Raw genomic sequence first — 25,004 nt, 5'->3', positions numbered from 1 at the left:
GATTGATTTAAGATCATTAAGTAGAACCCACTATGAGGGATTTTGAAAAAAGCAATGATGAAAACATTTTAATCCAACAAGCCCTTACCATCAATGAAAACATGTAAGTGATATAATACACTGTACATCCAAAGCCTTTAGGGAATATTGGAGCCTTCCTTACAGAGCTCACTCTGAACCAGAAGAGGGCGACGTGGCAGCTTTGTTTCCCATGAGGGGGCCTCTGGTTTAGCCACCGCCACCCTACTTCTGTTACCGAGGGGATGCTGCTGAGAAGCCAGGACAGTTGCCGTAGCAACCGGAGACTGTCAGACTGGGGAATAAATACTGTCAGCATTTTTTACCTCCTTCCCGCATCTCTTTTAGACTCTCGCACTATGGTTACTGTCAGCTCAACGCAGGCAAAATGATCTTGGGAGATACTTGGGTGTGAATACATACACTTCATCTTTACTGTCTCCATCTTCCTTAAGTGTGTGTGCGTGTATGTGCATGTGTGTGTGTGAGTGTGTGTGTGTGTGTGGGTCAGAGGGACCATATTGAACGTGCTCATTTTTGTAAACAAAGCCAAACTGCATGTCTGAGAATTCTGAGCTGGCTGGTATCCTAGCAACAGACAGAATGGTACTGGAGTGCTATAAATATCCTTTTTGTGTATGTGTGTGTGCGCATATTGCATCTATCTATCTATCTATCTATCTATCTATCTATCTATCTATCTATCTATCTATCTATCTATCTATCTATCTATCTATCTATCTATTGTGTCCCTTTATCCAGAGCAGAGAGCAACAGAGGGAGGGTAAAAGAGGAAAAAAGAGGAACATATAGAGCGAATAAGGGGGATAAGCGAGGGAAGAACGGATGGTGGGTGGAGGGAGGGATGCAACAGCATGAGATCGGGAGGCTCCTGTTTGTGTTAATGTATCATCATCTCCTCAACATGACACATGCAGTCTGGTGTGAATTCAGCAGCCGGATCACTGGGCGTGGTGGTGCAGTGCCCTCCTTTCACCACAAGGTGGATCACCTGTTCCACAGAGCAGAGGGTGAAGACAAGAGGGAGAGGGGGAGAGAGAGAGAGAGAGAGAGAGAGAGAGATAGAGAGAGAGAGAGAGAGAGAGAGAGAGAGAGAGAAGGAGGAAACGGGTAGACAGCACAGAGCAAAGAGGTTGGCTTGATTTAGTGCCAGGGGCAGTCCTTCTTATGTTCTCCTGCTTAGGATGGGGAAGTAGAAATGAGAGAGGGCAACATGAAGAGGAGCTGATGCTTTATTCTTTAGGACATCCACCATACCTAATTCATCTGCATGTATTTCTCCAGTGAAGGCCAGTTTATGATATATATCATGCAGTTCAGTGCATTAGAAAGAAAAAACATGCTGAAATGCAATAAAGATCAATATCTCCACCAGTGCAAAACAAACACTGCTAAACTCTCTAGTTTTGTGTTACAATCTGCATCCACTGTAATAAGGCAAAAAATTAAAAAAAAATCTCTAATCTGATTTCTTGGTTTCAGACTGCCACTATTGTAATTTACAGTCAGTTTTTACACCTTTGAAAAATGAAATAACAGTTCTAATTCCCTCACCCTCCAGGGGTCCGTCTCATTAAACATAAACATATGTCACAGGTATTTTAACAAATGACTAATCGTCTCATTTTTCTGGTGACAGGCTAACAACACAGGGAATCAGGCTGCTGTTGAAATGGCAGCCAGAAGTGTGGGTGTGTTATGGATGCAGGTTGGATTCCAGCTGAACATGAAGTGAATGCTAATGATTGGCCCAATTTCAGATTCAGAGAAGTTGGAGTTGAGTTAAAAATTAAAGTCTTAGGCTTTTCTTCATAGTTTTAATGGGGATTACCTTCTGTATATATTTTTCATACAACAGTTTAAGTTTCATATTTTTATTCAAATGCTCCATTGCTCAATTTTTTGCTTGTTTATTTCTCAGTATTTGGTGTTTTAGTGGCTGTTTTTGAGTATCTCTTACAACTTTATGTCACTGTACATTCTATTATAATGCTGCTAATCGAAAATCAAACATGGTCAGCAAGCATGGTAGTGTTGGGAGTGAAGATTATACAAATCTTCGTAAAGTAGCCTCAGCTTTGATGGAAGGGCAACATGAGAGCCATTCAATCACGAATCTAATGAATAAACAAGATCGGATGAATTATTATGATCTGGACCAGAAGCTACAGAATAAAAAGTGACATGTTGTAATTGGTGGCTGTGAAATCTGTTATTGCTTAATGATTTAAAATCTTAAAACTTACTATATTTGCTACTGTATTCTGTCTATTCTAATAAATGTCATAAACTGAGTGAGATGGTTAGTGTGTGAGCAGCACAATGTGATGATGTGTTAGGACACCAGTTAAGATAATATGTGTTGATAAAGGTCAAAGAGTAGTTTACGAAATAATAAAATAAGGTAGATTTTACAGGAAGGTAAGGTAACAGATGGCTCATATGCTAGACAAACCTCAACAATCTGCCCACGTTCCAGGCCACAAATCCATCTATGCAAGGTGAAATGTTAGTGAGGTGATGGGGAATAGCTCTGCAGGCAGATTTTATTGAGGACACCTAATACTTTGTTTTCAAACATATATTATAGGCTTTTTGGTACTGCTTACGTGATAGATTTTGCACATTGATATAAGAACATTACAGATGAGATTCATATTAGAGTTTCATATTAGTTTTATATAAGCAGCCTTTAAAAAAATGCTTTTTCAACTGTTGTATGTTCAGCAAGAAGAAATCTTTAACAATAGCATGCATCTGTACCATTCAAGAATGCTGAGAAGAAAATTTCAGAGTCAGTTCAATTATAAGGGCAACATATTTTTTCTCTACTTTTCTACCAGCTGTTTGTGTTGTAGAAAAGTAGTTCCATTGAAAATGGTTGACTGTGTTCTGTTACCAAGAGAAATAGTTACACTGTTTCTAGAAAAAGATGTTGTTACTAATTTTTTAACTTAAAGCGATGGTCCGGCGTAATATTGACCTAGCCTCATATGCACCATTACGTCTATCTAAACAACGCCTCAGCCCTTTTTTTTCATTTGGTCGCAAATTAGTGGAGTTAGAGCCATCAGCCGAATTGCTTAGTACAGGCGCTAACGGACCCACCAGTGTATCTCGTAAATTACTCCACTAATTGGAAAGTTTGTAAGTACACCAGGAGTTTATTAAAATAACACTTACCTGATGGCTTTTACTCTGCTGCTACTGCTAAAGCTGTAAACATCGTAGAAATCTCGCACAATCACCGAAATCCTGTGTGGTCACGCGAGATCCCGCACACAGCACATCTTTTGCCGGAAGAGACCAGTAGTAGTAGTGAAGAAGGAACAAGAAGCAGAGTACAGCAGAACACATCAACGTGAGTAGAAGGATAGGACAACATGCCATACAGTTATATATATGTATATATGTGTTCTGTGTGGGATCTCGCGCGACCACACGGGTGATCGCGCAAGATTTCGACGATGTTTACAGCTGTAGCAGTAGCGGCAGAGTAAAAGCCATCAGTTAAGTGTTTATTTTAATAAACTCCTGGTGTACTTACAAACTTTCCAATGCATCGATTTATGAGTAAAGACCCTATTTGTACCTATTACTGTAGAAGTTTGATAATAATCCAAGCATTATTAGTGGAGTAATTTACGAGGTACACTTTTGGGTCCGTTAGCGCCTGTACTAAGCAATTCGGCTGATGGCTGTAACTCCACAAATTTGCGACCAAATGAAAAAAAAGGGCTGAGGTGTTGTTTAGATAGACGTAATGGTGCATATGACCCTAGGTCAAAATTACGCCGGACCATCGCTTTAACTAGCCTGAAGAATGTTTTGAGGGATGGTGATGGCCACCACTTCGGTCCAGAATATAGACTGTATAAAGAAGGAAGAAGTGAGGAGCAACATCATTTTGAAGCCAATAATTGGATCTCATGGTCGGCGCCATCTTTTCCGTTTGGAGCCAGGTCCTTTCAAATAAGGAGGAATAAGGTATTGCCTTTCACACCCAGGAAACACGTCCCACTACCTCAGCCCGAAGCCAATGTTAGCTAACTGGAAACATCAAACGTTGCAAACTCGGGCGACTGTTAGTTACTTTAGCTACATTGTGCTAGGGCTGGGTAATGTTTAAAAAATTACGATACCAGTACCAATCCAAGTTCCCTCAAATCTAAATGACTTGAAGGCTTATACTATTGACCAAAATGACCACCAGTAAATTTATTAGATGGGCTGAATTTAATGATTAAGACCTTAATGACTCATTGAAAAAAAAAATTGACTTAATATCTCTAGAGAGAATTTGACAGCATTTGAATGGGACTTTATCGGAGCCGGCGTCTAGTGGCTGATTGGCGATTGGATGGATTACCATGAGATATTCAGGATCCCCAGAGGATGAATCCTAACGACTTTGGTGATCTCCGGTCTTTTAATTTAGCACCATCATGAGATTCGTGGTTTTGAGCGAATTGTCTCAACAGCTATTGGATGGACTGCCAGGCAAGTAGGTACACACATTCATGTCCCACACAGGATGAACTGTAATAATTGTGCTGTTTCCCTTTGAATGTTTATCTAGTGCCACCATCAGATCAAAATTTTCATTATCTTGCTAATGCTTTAGTACAGATTTGAAACGTATGTGTTAATCAGACAAAAAAAGTTTTGTTATATGCTGTGTGTATTCAGCTACAATCACTTCTTTATAGATGAACTGTAAAGTAAGAGCTTTAGTGGATTAGCATTGGCAGTGGGCCAGTTTCATTAAATTGGCGGGCTCCTGACTAAACATCTCAAGGTGAATGATGATTGCTAATTCTGCTTGATGTCAGTGCAGGCCTCTTTAACATCAGAGCTTTGACAGGCAATAAGCTTCAACCCCTCTTTTCCTGCACCTCATCTCCTGCTATCTCTCCTCTCACTCTCCTCTCATCTCTCTCCTCCTCAGCTTCCTCTCTGCTTCCACACTCCCTCCTAAATCTCTTTACATTTTCAGCCTAACCTACACAGCTATTCCTCCCCCCAACCACTGTGCTAAAAAGCAATGCTGGCAAAAAACTTTTAAACTAGGAGGCAGCCATTTGCCAGCTCCTGGGGAAATTTGAAGTGATGTATTGCTGTTGCAGGGTAACATTTTGAATGTAAATGAGACAAAATACAGAACATGGTAATAACCTTTAAAATTGATTAGCTACAATATGTCAGTATACTTGAGGGAAGCTAATCTGAAGTAATTGGGCAAGCAACCAAACAACAGTCACCAACATTACAAATATTGTTTGCTGGTACCCAGATGATGAAACGGTGCAGCTTAATCCACAGATAACCTCTCCCTGATTGATGAAACCCTTTAATGAATCACCCTCCATCACTCATGACTGCTCACGCCTGCTGTTGAACAGAAACTGATAAACTCTAATAAAAAGAAACAACGAGTCTTAGTTGGCTTTGTCAACTCAGCTATTCCCAGAAATGTGGAGGAACACCAGAGTCCTGTCTGTTGTTTAATGATGCATGATTTGAGCGGAGTACCAGTATTAGAGGCATTTTTCTCTGTTTTCTTAGAATAACATGAAAGCCCTTTGTTTCAACTCAGTTAATATTTGATTGTTAGGCCTGTCATTTTAATGTATGACAATCCAATATTTATATGAAGCATATATACAGTCCAGCTACAAAGTAATAATACGCATTTTTCAATATGTTGGCTCTACATCAGCACATTGGATTGTTCTGGTCAAGTAATGATGTTCAGCTTTAATAGTGTTTATATCCAAATTAGATAAACAGTTAAACAGGTGCAGCACATTTTACGTGTTGTGCCTCAATTTTAACCCTCCTTTTGTACTCGGGTCAAATTAAGCCTGTTTTTAAAATGTTGTCATATCAGAAATCTGGATGTATTTGATCTAATTCCCATTAAATCACATGGATGGTTGCATACTACATTCTTTGCAAGTATAATAATCACTACTGTCATTAAATTGGGTGATCATTTCTACTTTATGCTTTATAGACAGTCAAACCAGACCGGGTCAACTTTGACCCAGGAGGACATCAGGTGTGATTTAGTCAACTAAGTTTTTTTTAATATGGGCACACACAGGAAGATTTGTTACTGGCTAAGTCAGTTACTTAACCTCAACCCAGCTGATCATGTTTGTGACTGTAGGTAAAAAAGCCCAGAAGAAAGCAAGGTGGCTACAGCACAGATAAGAGAGCATCATTAGTGGAGCTGCTGATGTCTGTGGGTCATAGACCAGACCTGTCAGCATTGGCCTTTGACAATAAAGATGATTTTACACCAACTGACCATAAATTTTACATTATGAAAATGTTTTCCTCTGTCGGCTCTAAAGATCTAATCACCTGGTGACTTTACTGCCTGCCATGTTGTAATCGGTTGTTCTTTGTGATGTATTGTGCGTGCTTATGTTTAATCTAGCACGCTGGTTAACATCAGTTTTTCCACCATGATTGTCCGCCCTCCCTCCCTATCTTGAATCAGTTGCATGTACTTTACTTTCTCCTTGTTTTTCTTTCAACACCATTACATCCTGCAGTTCTCTCTCACTTCTGTCTCCTCTTTCCTAATTCATCCACTCGCTCTGGAAATGTAGAAAGCCTTCCTTTTAAAAGTCTGACAGAGTATGAAGCAGAACTTTAACATGCGACAGTGTTAATTACAGTAATCGTGGACAAACAACACATGGTGGGAATGCATGTGCAGTCAAGCTATCCAAACTATCAAGCTACATTAACATTACTGTGATGTAAAGCAGCAGCAGATAAACAGCACTAATGTCAATTTAAAAAAAATTATGCTGGCTGTTTATTTTCTCTAACGGATTAGTATTGGATGCCACATGTCAGTTAATGTCATACATGATCCTCTTAACTCTGATTCATTCATCAGTCACATGAAATCAGCTCCGGTCTTGCCTGCTAGCTTCAGCATGGAGGGTTCACTTGTTTTAAACACCTGCATCGCACGGTAGGGCAGTGGTTTTTGGTCGCTCCATGTGTTCCTCAAAGCTACGGGAGAAACCGTGGTAGGAAGCCGGTCTGAGGGTCGCGTCTAGATGTAGGCATGTCGCAATAATTACGACATCATCATCACTTCTATATATCAACTTATCGTATGATACATGGACATGACCTTTATCATTTTATGACCTCAATATTGCCACACTTCACATTAGCAGCTAAGAGGCTAATTATGTCACATTGGCTAAGCAAGTAGTGTCCTCCATTCCTCACTGTGTACATCCCACCATCCCACCCCCTTGCATTATTATGCTATTAATCATTATCATTATCATTATATCAGTGGTATACAATTGGTCTATAAATGACAATAATATCGTTTATCGCGATTATTTCTGAGACAATATATCGTCCAACAAAAGTAGTTATCGTGAAAGGTCTATCTAGATGGTAACACTGGAATCTTGCAAATCTTGCGAGAGTTTTGCGAAGAATTAGGAGAGAGGCAGTGTGTCCAACTAGGTGGAAGCACTACCCTTGGTGTGGCACACTGCTCAAAATTGCCAAGTTCAATATTTTTTTAAATGAACTTGGTTGCTGCTGACCTTTCAAAGTGCAACCATAACAGCATGTATGTGATGAAGCCAGAAGTGACACATGCAAGCAGGGGGAGGTAGAGAGTGATAAAAAAAAAAAAACTGCTGTTCACTTTCCGCTTCCAATCATGAGTGCCACATTTCCAGCTGTGAGTCAGGACAGTTTTTAAAAACCATAACTATGAGTGTCATGATGATGATCTCTAACTCTAACCAAGTGGTTGTTGTGTGTAAACCTAACCAGATCTTAACCACAGCGTTGTGACATCATTCTCCTTGTATGAATGCAGAAGCTCTTGAAACACATTGAGACAAATATTTAGAATATCTGTCATTGCTAGTGTTTGCAGAGTCAAGAGCTACTGTGCTTAAATCAAGTGTGTACGTGCAAGAGTTTCACAAATCTAGGGTTACCATCTCGACACAACCCGGCACGAGCCACTAACAGCTCTAAATTAATGAAAGCAAATGCTATTTCAGAATTTAAGAGGTTATTAAATGGTGTTTATGCATGTTTAGTCTCCACTACGGCTGTGAGTAGAACTGTAAAAATAAAAAAAGGCAGATTTACGGGGGTAATTATGAAACAGGAACACGGCGAGAGGAGAGAGGGTGAAAATACAGGAGAAACCTGGGAAAAATGGGAGAGTTGACAGGTCTGCCATAGACCTAATATCCATACACTGGAAACTTTGTGGGGCTTCTATTTGGATAATCTTTGACCCCTTCGCAGTGGATGCTGTGACTTGTTCTGGTCTGATGTTTCAGACAGCTGATAGTTGTTAGTTGATTCAGTTTCTTGTCCAAGCTTCAAGCTCAATGACGACAACTTCAATTACATTCTGCGTCCTAAAGAATACAATTCCTACCTTGCTCTTAGGATGTGGATCAATCAATCAGTCAATCTTGTATAGCGCCAAATCACAACAAAAGTCATCTCAAGGCACTTTACACATAGAGCAGGTTCTAAACCATACTCTTCAGGTTTTAATTTTAAAGAGACCCAACATTCCCACATGAGCAATCACTTGGTGACAGTGGCAAGAAAAAACTCCCTTTTAACGGGAAGAAACCTCAGGCAGAACCAGGCTCAAAGTGGGCGGCCATCTGCCTCTACCGGTTGGGGTAGAGAGGAGAGAGAAATTCACCACTCTCACCTCATAATGATAGTTTCATTTTCAATTTCAAACCTGTCCTTGCACTTACAGACTGCGCATCATCAACTATTCCAGCTTCACTTAACTTTGTTGTCAGTTCGGGGCCTGAAAAGTCTTTTTAGCTACGTGAGAAAAGCTTGACAACTCCTTACTAAATGGCATATTATAAAATCACAAAGTACACTACATTAAATCTGACAGGAATTCCATTTCCATATAAAACCCATCTTCCTTTATTGATTATAATGGCTTTCAGGCTGACAATAAACATCATAATTCAGGTATAACTTTCGACTCTTGGCTATTAAAATGACTGCTCTAGTGAAGATCATGCACTGAATCATGCACAGCAAATTATAAATATTTTCTACTTGCCAGTGGGGACTTTTTCAGAAATGAGCACAATTATGTGGGAGAACTGGATGTTCATTTTGCTCTGTGCGAGGCAAATTTGTAAAATAATGGAAATCATCATTCTTAGAGTAGGTTGAGTATTGGTTGATTTCTCCTGTGTGCCCCCCCCCCCCCCCCAGCAAAAGGGCGACTCAGAGTTGTGCAAAAGTACTGTACAACCAAGATGTCTTGACACAAGATAATATGATACGACATGTTGTGTGGTAAAATGTCATTTGCCTGTTATTTTCTAATAGAGAAAAAGCCTAGTGAGGAGGCGCCTTGCAGGCATAAGATACTGTTCAGTGCACCATTTTCACTAAATTAGACAACACCACAAAGTCCCAGACTGACTTTTTATTCAGTAAAAAATGATGAAAGCCTTTTCCACTCACAGGCCCGTACAATATGACTTCTCCATGTGGAGCAGGCGATGTGTCTGTTTCAGTTGCTGCTGTTATCTTCTGTTCCTCTTGATGATGATTCATTGATGTTTTTTTCTCCAGGATTTAAAAATATCTCACAGTGAGGGGGGTGGGTGGGTGGGGGGGGGGGGGGGGGGGGGGGGGAGGGTGAGGTCAGTCAGGGTAGGATTTAATATCCTTGACACTCGACTGTCCAATGTAGCTGTCAGTCAATCTTCTCGTCCGTCGATATTTCTCTGTCAGTCTTCATCCTTCTAAATCAAAAGTCAATATCCGCTCCTCTCTTCGAGACTCGTTTCTACTTCCTTGTCTTCTTTTTGTTGTTTTCTTAGTCCATCCCTCTCTTTTTTTTTGTTTCTATAAAATGACAATGTATCATTTCAAGAAATTAGAAACATTTTAGGGACTTTCTGAGAGTTAAGTGAGAAGACTGATAGATTAGAGCAGGGAGAGGTTTAAATAAGCTTAACATGAAGAAATAGCTCACATAATACATTATAATTGCCCTCTCTTACTCAAATACATTGTTAGAAACACAAGATGTATTTTCCTAAACTAAAAATCCTCTACGTTTGATACATATTTCGACATACGGAGGCCACCGTTACACTAAGTGCGTGATGAACTCCAGGTTGATGACTTAAATTGGTTGCGTTCAAGAGGTGACTGTGCTGCTTTTGGTTGTAATTTCAGGTCGAAATGAAACAAGTCAAGTGATGCAAGTCTTCACAGCTTTCTAAGCGATAATAAGAGGAGAAAGAAGTGGAAAAATGCTTGTGGACGAATACAACTTGAACCCACTAAAGATCTGCGGCTGTGGTCTCGCCACTTAGTCCTGATGCGTTTGATGCATTTAGTCGACCACAGCTGTTAAAAGAGCTAATGGTGCTGCTGGTGTTAAGCGAAGACTACAACCAAGTGCCCACAATTTTCTCTGACAAAGGGGTCTAACGTTAAACGCCCTTGGAGAGTCTGGGTTCCTTTTAAAGCTCACTAATCTCATTTTCTACTGTCGGTCCAGTCATCAGATTAGTGCAAACGTCAAGGAATGTTCCTAGCTAGAGTTATGGTCCCTCCAGGTCAACAATAGCTTTAGATTTTTAACAGTGATCTCGACACTGGCATCATGTACACTAGAGACACGGGAACATGTGATAGATAAAACAGCTAGCAGTTGTCTCAGGGTCATAGGCAAAGTTGAAATCTTTCTGGGTGAAGAGTGGTATGAGCTAGGTAAGGGCTGTGTATTTTTAGAATAAGGTTGACCAATAACTTCACATTTAGGCTGCAGACAAGTAGAAATGACTTTATTGGGTGATATTTGCTGCCGGCCAGAATGTGGGCTTATGAGGAGGTTAAATACGCTCTGCTTTTGGGACAGCCTCAGATTTTGGAGCACTGTTCACCTGTAAGAAGCAATTACACTCTAAAGTCTCCTCAATATTGAGACACTCTTCAGTCTCAAAGAGGACTTCTTACTTCAGCTCATTGGATTTCCACAGCAAATGTGCGGACCTGAAAATCCACTTTGCTTTCTGCCTGAACACAGCTTTACAGTTGCTGGTAAGCATATTTTAGGACTGTGGAGAGAACCAGCCTACAGTGGCTTGTTTCAGTTGTTTTCCAGTTCTTATGCTAAGCTAAGCTAATTGCCTCTTGGCTCTAGCTCCATACTACAAATGAGAGTGGTCTCAAGTTTCTCAGAATTTTGAACTATTCCTCGAAAGGACAACACTAATTATTAAACGTTGATTCCTCGCGCTGCACAGTGTCATACCCCAGCGGGAGTGTTTCAGAAGCGGAACGCTGCCTTGCAAGTGCCGCCCCTGCTGTAGTTTGTCAGCTGTAGTGAGCCAGCTTGAGATTTATGAGATCAGGTGAGAACTGCAAAATCACATGAGAATCTGTCTAACAACAAACAATCAAACGTTACTTTGCCCGTCCGATGTTGACTTGCTGTTGATTCAGTCATTTTTCCTTGATTTTTGACCCTCACCCATCTCATATAAAATCTTTTTTCCACTTCCAAGATGAACCTCTCGTTGTCCATGGTGGCAATTATCCTTCGGGCCCGGTGCTATTGGTTATGACGTAATGTCGATGTAGTGATGTGATGTACGATTAGGAGTCTGCAGGTGGTTTTGTTTTTTGAAAATTGACCATCTGCTTGGTGCCTGTCTTGTTCCATTAAAAACAGACTACTGTATATAGTTGCATATTTTTTAGAGGAGCAGCTTCTGGAACACTCTGCGGGGCGTCTGGTGGAATCACAAGCATTTCTCTAGTGGCTGCGATCAGCTCTGGTGGCTGCTTCAGAGCTGGAATGTGACACAGATGCACCCAGTGGATTCAAACCACCAGGCATGTATGGAGCCCAGGAGGGGCCATGGAGAAATAACTCATTTGTGACCATTCTCTCATCCAGCGCACACCCTAACCAAAGATCACTTGGATCTAAGATATGTGGATATTAAGCACAATACAAAAACAAACAGATCAAGTGAAAGATGAAAAATAAAAATCTCTGTATGGTCCTTTCTATAATGATGTCAGACACTTATAATACCAATCTGGGTGTGTCTGTGACAAAAACAAGCACCCTTAGTAAACACACACGGAGCACAGTTGTCCCAAATGATTACATCGCAGCTCATTTAGCGGCTGCTGGCTGCGGCGCTCTCGCTCAATACTTGGATCAGTTCCAAAAACTGTTGTCCCCACTGATCACTTTCACACAAAAAGATGAGAAAATAGGGTCCAGATTCAAAAAATACCAATGTTTCCCCTTTAAATCAAGAGTACAAATTATTAAATCGAGAGCACAAATTATTAAATAGAGAGCATGAATTACTAAATGGGGAGCATAAATTAGTAAATCGAGAGAACGAGAGTACTAAATCGAGAGCAGAGAGTTTATTTTTTCACCACAGCTCCTCCTGTTCTCCGTAAACATCCTATTGGCTAAACCGATTTAGTACAGTGGAATAACAATAAGAGATAAAGAATTTATTCTCCAAACTCTACAGGAATGACTAATTATTAATACAAATTGTATTGCTGAAAGGTTTTGTATTAACATTTTACACACTGAGACAGCTGAAGTCTCTATTGGCACACAGGTGATTTTGGCAAACCTTTATTCTGTATATATATATATATATAGTATATTATAAATAACATTATCATAATAATGGTAAGAATTGTAATGATAATTGTAAATAGTATTCAATAATAAGAAGTTAGAATAATAACTGTTACTTGATTATTTATTTATTTACTGCTCAGCATCTAACAGCAAATTGAGAATATTTACCTGGTGGAGACCAAAACCAGAACTAAAAAAGGTAATATTGGTCTTACATTCATCAGGTTAACAGAAACACTGTTTGTGTATAGGCCTGTCACTATAACTACTTTTGTTGGACGATATATTGTCTCAGAAATAATCACGATAAACGATATTGTCATTTGAAGATAATTTCATACCACTGATATAATGATCATATAACAGCATAATAATACAAGGAGGGGTGGGGGTTGGGATTTGAGAGTGGGAGCTACACTTCTGTAAAAACACAGACTGCCATTATGGGTCAGGACCAAAGTGGCCAAACTTGTTTTAACACAGATACAGTAGCTTCATAATTTTTTCAGCATTTGTCTGTGTGTCTGTGTGTGTGTGTGTCTTCTAGTGCTTTATCTAATGTTGTATATATCATGTAATGTTATACTACAGTGTAAGCTGTTTAGTTGAGTGTTGGTGTAACTGTAGGTGTTTCATGTTATATTCTCACTGAATCATGTAACTGTGAGTTGCTATGATTGGTGTTATTTTCACTGTTTAAGAAATAATGTGGATTTAACAAAATAGCTGCTATATCACCATGGTTACAAATAAACAAACCAACAAGATGAGATAAAAATTATCAGTGAAATGTTCAAGCTGTCAGAGCAGCCCTTTAACAGCTAGAAAGACAAGAGCAGGAGAGGAAGGACAGAATGCTTTTTTTTTTTTTTTTAGCAGCATTCAGGGTGAGGAGAGATAAGATTCAGAGCCTTCCTTTCTTTTACACCCCCTCCCTCTTCTTCTCTGTTGCTGTCTGATGGCTCTCTCCATCTGCCCAGCCTCTCTCCTCCTCTCTCTGTATTATGCCTGAACCCAGTGAACCAGCCTTTTTTCCTTGCAGCTACTGCCACAGCAGCGAGGATGAAAGACTCGGCTCTCACTCCGTTCGCTCGTCTCTTCATGTGTGAATGAATGCCGTCTGACACGACCCTGTCTCCCTCTCTCTGCCTCCTATCACTCCGGCTCACATTTACTATTCTATCTGCCACGACACGGGCTTCTTTCTGTGTATGATGCTTCACATCAGTAAGACCTGCAGTAAAGTTGAAAAAGCACCTCCATAAGAGGCCAGAGTGTACGTGTGTGTATTATCTCGTGAAGTGTGTGTACAGTATGTGAAGGACTCCCCTGCTTTATATCAGTGCACTGACATGGCACAGCTCTATCTTATGGGTTGACAATACGGAAAATGTATTATCGACATAGATAGACGGCAAGGAAAGTGTTATTTAGTGGACCAATAACACAAATAAGTGAATGTATAATGTGTGTGTAACAAGAGCAAACACAGCAGGTAAACAACTTTCCTTTGGTTAATGCAGCTTATGTACTTTATTCCAAACAAAGTTGAATTTGGCATCTTCAGTGTTTGGAGTGTTTGTGAGACTCACATTGTGCAAGAGACTAATAGAAGAAGTGTGTTTGTGTTTGTCCGCCTGAAATATGTCAACTGACTTCATGACTTCCTCCCTTTGGGGGTCATCTGAAGGGAGGACAGGAAGCAACATGTTTGTGTCACTGTTAATATGGGTAAATAATGTGTGTGTGTGTGTGTGTGTGTATGTGTGTGAGATACTTATCTCTGATATAATCAGCCCCAAGTTTTTTCCATTTTCCATCCCCTTAAAGAAAACATCTGTATTTTTATAACTCTTACAGTTCATGAATTGTTTTGAACACATTCCTGAGCATTTTATTCACATCTGTTCTAACATCTGGGGATGCTGCAAGTGCACTGAACACAACTTCAGAGGATAATACATGAGTCAACCACATGACCAGACATGTTTTTCGGGAGGTCATTGCTTAACTATTTCATCTTAAGCCTCTCTTTCAAAGGAAGACTTTAAAGTTTTAATACCTGCTGTTGTTGCCACGCTAGTGTGTGTAACATTTCAACTGGTCTTTTTTGCTTTAACTTCCAAACAAGTGCCTCAGAGTTAATGAGCGATCATCAAGCTGCTGACATGCCATCTCTGACAGTGCTAACATGCTAGAATAGAATAGAATATCCTTTATTGTCATTGTACACAGGTGTAACAACCAGATTGGTTCAGGATCTCTTCCTGTGGTGCAATAAAAAGTCAAAATAAATATTATACATAAAAACAATAAAACACTTTAAGAGCTATTTACACACACACACACACACACACACACACACACACACACACACACACACACACACACACACACACACACACACACACACACACACAGAGTTTGCAAGGTATACACGGTGCTGAGGGTGGGGGTGGGTGGTTAACTGTTCAGGAGCTTGATAGTCCAGGGATAAAAAGTGTATCTGAGCCGGTTTGTGCGGCTCTTCAGGACCCTGTATCTTCTGCCGGAGGGCAGAAGTTTGAAGAGGCCTTGGCCGGGGTGAGATGGGTCAGACAGGATCTTCCTTGCCCTGTTAAGCCCCCGAGAGTCAGCAATGTCCTCCAGGGAGGGCAGGGGACAGCCAATGTTTTCTTCTGCCGACTTAATTACCCCCTGCAGGGCTTTTCTGTCAGCCATTTTTAATAAAAACGAGAATAATATAAACAATTTAATTTTGTACCGTTGTGTTATTTTTGGCCCAACTGAGTGTTACTTTGTCTCAACTGACAGGGTTGAAAGCAACAATGTGTGACTTCTGTTCGGAGTCAAATTAGTAGAAGTCATTCCATATTTGAACAAAATAGCCACTGGTATTGATAAAACACGAGTTGTTGATCACAATGAAAATGAAAAGCGTTACTTTTGTCCTGGTTCTCCCTTAATCACTGTGGATCAATCCATTTAGTTAAAGGACCAGTGTGTAGAATTTAGTGGCATCTAGTGGCGAGCTTGTAGATCACAACCAATTTAAAAACCTTTTCCCCCCTAAGCATGTAGGAGAACTCATGGTGGCACCGAAACTTACAATAAAAAGCATTTTGTTTGTCCATTCTGAACTACTGTAGAAACATGGTGGTGCAACATAGTGGTCTCCATGGAAGAGGACCCGCTCCCTATGTAGATATAAAGGGCTCAATCTAAGGTAATGAGAATACAAAAAAATCTTATTTTAATGGGATTTTACACCAATGTAAACATATTTTAAAATATTATATTTCATTTTTGCAAAGTCCATTCTGCTAGATTCCACTAAATTCTACACACTGCACCTTAAAACCTCCTGGTCTCATTTTGTTATTCCAGATGGCATAAATAAAAAAATTAATTAAACAAACAGCCTCAAAAATGATCAATGGAAAATGTGATATTTTCACTTTGAACAGATTGTATAAGAGCTGAGATGAAACAATGGGCCGTATTACATATGATGATTAAACAGTGGACGCTGCAAAGTTGCTGGAGTCAGTTTGATAGAATTAAAAAAAAACTCATGTTGAAGTCCCGTCTACTGAAATAATTCATTTCCTCAATCTGCGACTACTGAAGGATCGGATTGCCTGCTGCTGGATACCCAGCTGTAAACAGCGAGAGCTTATTAAAATGCAATTACGAATGATCATCACCGTCTCATAAGGCGACGATGTGCACCAACAATAATCCTGAAGCTTGTTTTTGTTTTGGCCATGACTTCATTTCCAATTGTTGGGAGGGTTTCTGCTGGTAAGCTATTCACTCAGGTGTTATAAACATTTTTTTTGCTGCTGGCTCGCTGTGTAACTGAGCGCTTCACCAGGTGTCCTCATTAAAGAGAGCATCTGTGACACCAGCGTCTACCCCAGCAGAGTCACAGTTTGGAGAGCTTATGTGTTTCATTTCCTGGTTTCAACCTCAACAGCCTCTAGGTGAAGCGTCATTTACCATCATACTGTGTATACATCTGTTGTGACTATTAGGGATAGGAATAGATAAGATTTTGGTTTGTTGAGGTTTGTTGAGGTGAGACAGATTGAACATTGAGTTATTTTCTTCACCTCAAAATTGTTTAATGCAGTTTGTTGGTCAGCCTGCCTCGTTTGTTACTGCCCGTTACTACTGTTCGCTCACTGCTTTGCTGCTAACGTTAATCTGCTAACGGCGTTGAAAGTTCACAATAAACTTCACATTTGTCTCACAAATGTAGTCATTAAATCAAAACATTCTTTCAACTGCTGCCATTTTGAAAATGAACTACAAGATAACCGTAGGAAACTTTAGCGTGTGCATGCTGTAAACAGTCAGGAGGCTACACTGCCCTCTACGGGCAAAAAATGACGATACCAGTACCAATCCAAGTACCCTTTAAGTGATACTTATACTTGGCTGCTGAACTGCTAAGCACGCTAACTCAAATTCACCACGACTTCACCACCGCAGACAGGTTGTAGCTGCTGTGGCAGTGGGCCATTCACATGTCGAATTAAATCGAAGAACGCTTATGTTGATTGGCTGTGAGCCAGTCCATACAAATAGTCATATTTTCTAGCTATGGGTGCAAAAAGAATCGTCTGCAGGTATCGTTTGACGGGAGACGTTTCGATACTACTTGGTATCGATTTATTTTGGTTGATAGCTTAAAGGTATGGAGTACTGTTACCCTGCCCTACTGCCCTCAGATGAGTTCCACTTTTTCTGTTCGTGGTCATCGATAAGAAGAATCGATAAACTGGGAGGTGTGCGATTCCGATGGATCGGACAATTTGGAACCAGTTCTAAACTGGAACCGGTTCTCGATTCCCATCCCTAGTCACTGTTCACTAAAAGACAAATATCTGCTTTGACATGTTCCAGATATTCAATCTTACTGAAACCCATTGGCAAAGCAACAGACACACAGTGATAATAAAAGACTCGGACACAAGAAGACCTTTTTTTTTTTTGTAGTCATGAAAACAGTGGCTTTTTAATGTAAACACTACATTCGATTGGTTTTTCCAGCACGGACATCCCACATGAAATAACAACCATTCACTAAAGAGGAGTAGAGGGGGAGAGAGAGAGAGAGAGAGAAGAGAAAAAAAAGCTGCACAGAAAAAAGCATTCACTGGGTAAAGAACAGAACAGAGAGGAGGTAAAAAAAAAAAAAAAGAAAAAAGAAAAATTATAATGAAGGTAACGGGAACAGAATGCCAAAAAACAGGTATATCATGTCATTATACACAGTTGTTTTTCTCTTTTTAAAAACTAGAAATCAAGAAAGGCGAGAAAGAGAGGTTTATATAGATACATGATAGATAGATCAATGAGGGGTAACATAGATTAGGTATGAATAGATAACAAATTTCCAAATCTACTTATTGTGTGTGTGTGTCTGTGAGTGCCAGCAAAGTGTGTGTGTGTGAGACGTGAGAACTGTGCTTTTCATTGTAGACCTGGAAGAGTGTGTGTCGAACTGAAAAAGAGACAGAAGTAGAAGAAGGAAGAAGAAGAAGAAAAAAGGAGCATGACTTTGTACAGCGTTGATGTGTGAACATGCAGCGTCCATAACTAGCGGGCGCAGCGAGAAACGTGCTCTCCCCAAGAAAAAAAAAGAAAAAAAAAAGTGGTTTTGTTTTTTTTTTTTTCCTGAAATAATAAAAAATAGATATTGTTATAATATTATATTTAATCGTTCTGAGTCAGGCTAAAGTGAGGACATGGTTCTAAATGCAGGGAAACAGGCAAAACGGTAAAAGGAGCGGAGGGGGGAGAGGGATGGGGGATGGGGGGGGGGGGCACAGTTCAGAGCATTACAACAACACGGGTCGGTTCTGAGATCGTCGCGGCTCCAAATCGGCTTGCTGTCAAACTGGAACCCTTTGCAAAACATCTTTTTTTTTTTTTTATTTAAAAAAGAGAGATATAGAGAAAAAAATGTTCTTTAGCTACAAAGCACAAGAAAGGTTATTTTTTTGAGAATATTACAGGATCGTTGTCGTTGATCGTTGTTGTTGTCTTAATTGTCGTAATACCCCTGTTCATTTCATTGGCTTCATTATTGTAGGAACGGGTGTAGATCTTTTTTTTTTTTTTTTTTTTTTTTAATTTGTGAATCCGAGAATCCCAAAATCTACACTTCGTCTTTCCGAACAGCTTCCACGTGACATTTCGAAACTTTTTTATTCTCACGCTAATATTTGACTCCGCCCAATCCCAGTCCGGAACCAATCATCTCTCTCCTTCAGTTCTGTCTTCCCAGCTGTTGGCTCATTCTTTTTTTTTTTTTGGTTTTTTTTCCTGTCTGTTTTTTATTCCTGTTTTACGATTTTTATTGAAAGTATTTTTTTTAATTTTTTTAAGTTATTATTATCTGAACAGTATCTATGTGAAGCTTTTATGAATTAACTGGTCTCTTTATACAAATGCTTGAGTATCTCATGCTATCTGTGTCTGGGCTTTAGGAGAAAGAGGAGAAGAGGAGGGGAGGGAGAGACAGGTTGGAAAGAAAGGAGGGACCCTTTGACCCCTTACCACAACCTCTGACCCCCCCGCAATCCCTCCCCCTAAATCAGGACGCCAGGGCGCCATGCAGAAAGAAGGAAAAAAGAAAAAAGATGGATAAAGGTGAGAGAAATAAAGGCATGGTGGTGTGTAAATGAAGAGAGAGAGAGAAAGAGAGAGAGAGAGAGAGAGAGAGGTATGCGTAGGACAGGCGATCAATCAATAAATAAATTAATAAATTAATCAACCATTATCAAACCAGGAGTGAATTTCCTTACATGGAGAATGTTAGTAGAGGTTATAACAGTGAGGAAGGTAGAGTTATAACATTGTGTACTTGCTTCTAAAAGCGTAGCTATCTACAGTACAGTACCTCTGTTACATGGCACTGATAGGACATTTAGCACATTTCCTATTGGCTCTCAGGCTCGGCCATGACGACGGCTGGCTACTGGCTAAGGCCAGGGTTTTTGGGAACAGGAAGCCTCACTTCCTGTCGATGAAAAGCGGGTCTCGGTCGCGGGGGAAATAAAATGAGACAAGTTACTTAGAAAAAGAAAAAAGAAAAAAAGAAAAGAAATTGACAGCAAACATCTTCAAACGTCTTGGCTAATGTAAACAAAAGACTAATGTTAAAATCTGTGTTGTCAGTTTCAGCAGGTCTGGAGAGTTTGTTTAAGGTTTTGGCTGACCTGTCTGGTGGTTTTTTTTTTTCCTTTTTTTTTTTTTTTTTTCCTTTAGTGCTATCGACATTTTCACATATTTCTGCAAAAATTGTTATTACATAAACACTACTATAGCAAAAAAAACAAACCTCTAACAAAATAATACACAAATAAAGGTGTCAGGTGAGGCAAAATGTGAATAAAAATCAGTGTACGGACTGATACTCATGTAATAAATATACACACCATCAACAAAAATAAAACAGAGATCATATTCATAGTAATAACAAAAAAAAAGACCAAAAAAAAGAAAAGAAAAAAGATACAGGTTTTGTTTTTGTTAACCACAGAAGACACGGAAAGAAAAAAGAAGACGACGGGGGGGGAACGGAGGCTTTCATCGACTTTGTTCAAGAAGTTTTCAAGGCTGCAGGGTTTCATGTTACCTACTAAAACAATTTTGTTTGCTTGGCGGCAGGCCAAAGAACATCAGGGGGGAGAAGTCGGAGCGAGAGGAGAGACAAGAACTAAAAACATTATATATATATATATATTTATATATACGTATGCCTATTATTTTTTTAAATTATCCTCATTATTAATATGTACCTAGTTGCATTTTTCTTTCTTTTTTTCTTTAAATAATCAGCAGAATCATCATCGTCATCATCACCACCATCATTTCCACAGCAGTGTCAGAGGACCAGGAATGAGGAGGGAGGGGGTGGAGAAGAGGGAGGGGATGGGGTGGTACAGGAAAGGGCGGGAGAAAAGAGGGGACAAAGTGGAGGGGAGGGGGGGGGGCAGTAAGGGGGGCGTGCTCAGTACAAGCCGCACCCTCGGAGGTTGTTGGCGATGATGATGTCGGTCACGGCGTCGAACACCACCTGGATGTTTCCTGTATCCGTGGCGCAGGTCATGTGACAGTAGATTTCCTTATTTGGAGAGCGGTTCTTACTCTCGAACTGTGCTTGGATGTAAGCTGCCGCGTCATCGTAGGTGTTGGGTCCTAAAGAGACAGAGAGAGAGAGAGAGAGAGAGAGAGAGAGAGAGAGGAGACACACACAGAGAGACACAAGCGTGAGATGATTTTACACCAGCTGTCATTTGAGCTGACACCTGCTTTCAGGTGTCTCATATCTCTGTCTCACGCTGCCCGAAAAATTAATGTCACCGCCGCGGAAGAGTCGACAAGGACGCTACAGTCATTTAAGCTGCTTCCCCGACACAGGATGACGTCTGAACATCAGCACAGAGATTGGCTCATAAACATTAAAGACATTTTCATGGCTTTGCTTGAACATATACGCACTCGCAAAATGTTTTTGCCTGTGTCACTTTTGGCTACAACGTCACAGCAGGTCATCATTATAATCCCTTATCCACAGCTCTCTGGCTCTAATTTCAAATTTCATTTATAGTGAGAAATTCTAGTCATTTTACAAGTATTATTATTTACAGAGATTTTAACGCATCGTACCGGGAACAGCATGGGTGTGATTAATCACATGATTCATGGCTGCATTTCATTAATGCACGCAGGCTTCGGGATCCTTGTTGACTTTACTAAATGGAAATGATCAGCTACACCCTGAATCACAGCTGTTAGTTGCTTCTCATTAAGATTTTGTTAACACTTTACAATAAGACTACCCTTATAAAGGATTTATACATGGTTGTGAGTTGTTAATTAGACTGTAAACAATGAATTAACAGTTATAACCTAATTAATAGTGGGGGTCACTATTTGGCAAGATGAAGGCAGGCTCTACTACTGTATTTTTATAGACTATCAGATCTTGCTATTTTGTCCTCCATCTATTTTGATGTTTCTTGTCATCTCATTATGAGTATTAATTTATGAGTAATAGATATTTATAACTGCTAAAAGGGAGCCTTATTGTAAAGTGTAAAACATGCATACATCATATAATAAGGCTCCCCTTTGGCAGTCATAAATGCTAATTATTCATTAGTAAATGGTGATGTCTTTTACACACAACCTAATTAACAAGCCAATTATGAACCATTCACAAAGCCTTTATGAGGATAGACTTATTGTAAAGTGGTACTATGATTTTTATCAGCTATCTCCAGTGACTGTCACGATGACGAGTCTGTCAAAGACCATCTACTATCAGCCGACTGCACACCTCGTCGTTGTAGACAGACAGCGGTCGAGCGCTGAGCTGACAGACGGTTAACGTTGTAATTCACAGAGTGTCGCATCAATATTTTAAGTTGTCGTTTTAAGCGAGGCCTCGGAGCCGAGTGGCAGTTTGTCCCGTTGGTCTGTGAGGCTGTAACGTTGGCTTACTTTAACTCTGCGACTTAAAGAGACCGAGAGCTGCCAAACAGGATCGGTTCTAGGCTCGGACACTGTGTGTGTGTGTGTGTGTGTGGGGGGGGGGGGTTATATTCAGCCTGTTAAATCAGTCGTACAAATAAATGTCCGCTGTGGCTCAGGTGAAGAAAAAAAAGACGTGGACATTTACGAAAAGAAGTCTGTAAATCACAAGCCCACTAACGTCTAACTTTAAGGAAGCGCAATAGGTACATTTACGGAGCAGCCCTTTTAAAAATCCACTCCGACCGTCACGTCGTTCGGCTCCCAAACTCGTTCTGACTCATTATCTTCAATACTGCATGCTCTCTCCCCTAAAGTGAATGGTTTACTTCTGCGGCACAGGAGCGTGGGTTTAAAAACCATTCTGAGAGGCTTCTCCCGGGAATGTGAGAGAGGAAGTGATGAGGGAATGGGAAAGAGGCGGAGGGGAGAGGAACATGTCAGACAGACTTACTGTGATTATCAAAGCAGTTAAAGTAAGTTAAGTAAAGCACCAGAGACAGAAATGAACAAGACGAGGCAAAAAGAGAGAGAGAGAGAGAGAGGGCAGGAGACAGCTCTCAGATCTCCTCTCTCTTGCCTCGTCATGGCTGACCAAGCGTGACTCTCCCTTACTCCCCACCGATCCCTTCCTTTTGGGCTGCCACGGCCACATCTGTCTCTCACCTCCACATGAAGAAGTCTGTCCACTTTTTTTCCACCCCCCTTCTTTTCTGTGCTGCTTCCCTCTCTCTCTGTTTATCAGTGTCTCCTCTCGCTTCCTCTCCGCAATCCTCACGACACGGTAAAGTAAATCTCGGTGAAGTTATGCAGTTCTTTACCCCTCAGACGTTTGCTTATTTTCTTTCCATCTATCTCTCGGGCTAACGGCAGATCATTCAAAAACTGCCCCGACTCTGTAAACTACATTTGTCAGAAGAGGTTTACGACTCGGATGACAGTAAATGCCACATTTGGTCGTCTCTGGAGGAAAGGATTCAGAGTGAACCGACTCACTGCAAAGTCGAGCGGTAGTTAAACGGCGTCCAGAAAGGCGAGGGTCAGCTCACATCTGGAGATCACATTAAATTAGACAGCTAGTAGTCATTCATAGGTTTATATCATCTCATTAAAGCTGGCATTCCCACCTTACAGAGTATCACCTCAGGGTATTTGTGTCTTTATATTGGCTTTCAGGGTTCAAGGTTCTTGTGACAGTTACTCTCTTTTTGAATGAGAAATTTTCATTACTTTTGATTTTTTCACTTTAGTTTTAGTCCACAGATCCACTCCTTAAAAAATGAAAGGTCAAAATTTCTGGGACTTTATGGTGAAGTGGTGTGAGAGCAGAAGGGAGGGTGTGATGTCTCTGTCGAGCTTTGAAGGTGGACTTTCAAATTAGTGGGATTATTCCCGTTTAGCGATATCCTACAAATGTTCCCATCACTCTTCATCACAACACACTTACCATAAAAACCGGTAAACAAGACGCACCTTTGATACAATTTTTTTTCTATTTAAAAGTGGGGTGTGTCTTATACACCTGTACGACTTATTTACTGGTTTTTATGGTACTTCTATCTACTATTTGGTCGAATATTCCCATATTGGGCGGTGACGTTTCCTGCCTGGAAAAATCATAAATTGCGCTTTACGCATCTTCTTCTTGTGTGATATGCGGCATCTGGCATCCGCTATGCTGCCACCTTCTGGAACTAGTCGGTTATCTCAAGAAGTCGAATTGAACAAGACACGGTAAAAAATTGAGGGAGAAAATGAAATGAAAGTGAAGTTGATTTTATCTGCAAATTATCATCAGCTTAGTTTTTGTCATGTTTTTCTCATTTGGTTCCCTATCCAATATGAGTGCTTCATCAGTCCATTCATGGTATATCAGGCTTTTTCCCCCGTCCTCTTGTGTTGCTGCTTACGTGTTTTTGACAGCTCAGGAAAACTTGACTACTCATTTTTTTTTTTTTACCTGTGTACTCGGGGAAACAGATGCTGAGCGCGGACTTCTTGATCTTCTCCGCGAACAGATCCTTCTTGTTGAGGAAGAGGATGATGGAGGTGTCGATGAAGAACTTGTTGTTGCAGATGGAGTCGAACAGCATCAGAGACTCGTGCATGCGATTCTGCGGAGGAGGAAGGGGAGAGAAGAGAAGATGGGGAGGAGGGGGAGGGGGGGGGTAGGAAGAAGAAGAAAGGGATTGCGGAGAGTTTTACTACACCATGAGAGAGAGAGAGAGAGAGAGAGAGAGAGAGAGAGTGATAGAGAGAAAGAGCATGAACATTCCAATTAAAACTTTTGGTAGAAGAGTGAGGAGAGGATAAAACATGCACCTTTTAATTGAAGTCAGTGGAGCGAAAACACACAAATAAATACTGAGAGGAGAGGAGTCGCACTAATACCAAGAAGAAACAGTGACAGCAGCTAGTTTAACATGTGGGCGGGTTGAGGAAAATCTCTCCAAAAAATGTTTAATGAATAATAATATTTATGGAAAACACTGAGAGGGAAGGTTGAAGAGGACAGACACCAAATAATTAAGACCAGAGGAAATAATCACACGTGTAAGGTTTACTCATGTGGTGCTTTATTATCATTTCTTTTTTATGTATAAATACAACTTTCAATAAATTATCACAGCAGTGAGGGAGATACAGCAGATACATTGTACTTACAGTGCTCAGTAAAATACAGCACACACACACACACATACATACCCAC

At 40.3% G+C, this 25,004-nt stretch overlaps 1 protein-coding gene across 1 annotated transcript; it reads right to left on the bottom strand.

Moving 5' to 3' along the window:
- Positions 1 to 20,768: 20,768 nt before the first annotated feature.
- On the bottom strand, positions 20,769 to 24,453 carry LOC133981386 (guanine nucleotide-binding protein G(o) subunit alpha-like). The gene is made up of 2 exons (XM_062420037.1): positions 24,255 to 24,453; positions 20,769 to 20,956 (listed from the first exon to the last, which is right to left on the bottom strand). Exons 1-2 carry the CDS (start codon positions 24,400 to 24,402, stop codon positions 20,769 to 20,771), a joined length of 336 nt encoding a protein of 111 aa, XP_062276021.1. The 5' UTR covers positions 24,403 to 24,453.
- Positions 24,454 to 25,004: the final 551 nt, after the last annotated feature.

Source organism: Scomber scombrus, chromosome 6, assembly GCF_963691925.1.
Source record: "Scomber scombrus chromosome 6, fScoSco1.1, whole genome shotgun sequence".
Lineage (NCBI taxonomy): Eukaryota > Metazoa > Chordata > Actinopteri > Scombriformes > Scombridae > Scomber > Scomber scombrus.
Note: the sequence above shows the minus strand (reverse complement) of the source record. Positions and strands in the feature narration are given on the sequence as shown.

What these genes read in the sequence shown, in the direction of transcription:
- LOC133981386 (XM_062420037.1), bottom strand. Translation starts at nt 24,402, where the DNA reads ATGCACGAGTCTCTGATGCTGTTCGACTCCATCTGCAACAACAAGTTC. An exon ending in CTGTTTCCCCGAGTACACAG is followed by an intron (nt 20,957 to 24,254) that starts GTAAAAAAAAAA and finishes CTGTCTCTTTAG; the next exon opens with GACCCAACACCTACGATGAC.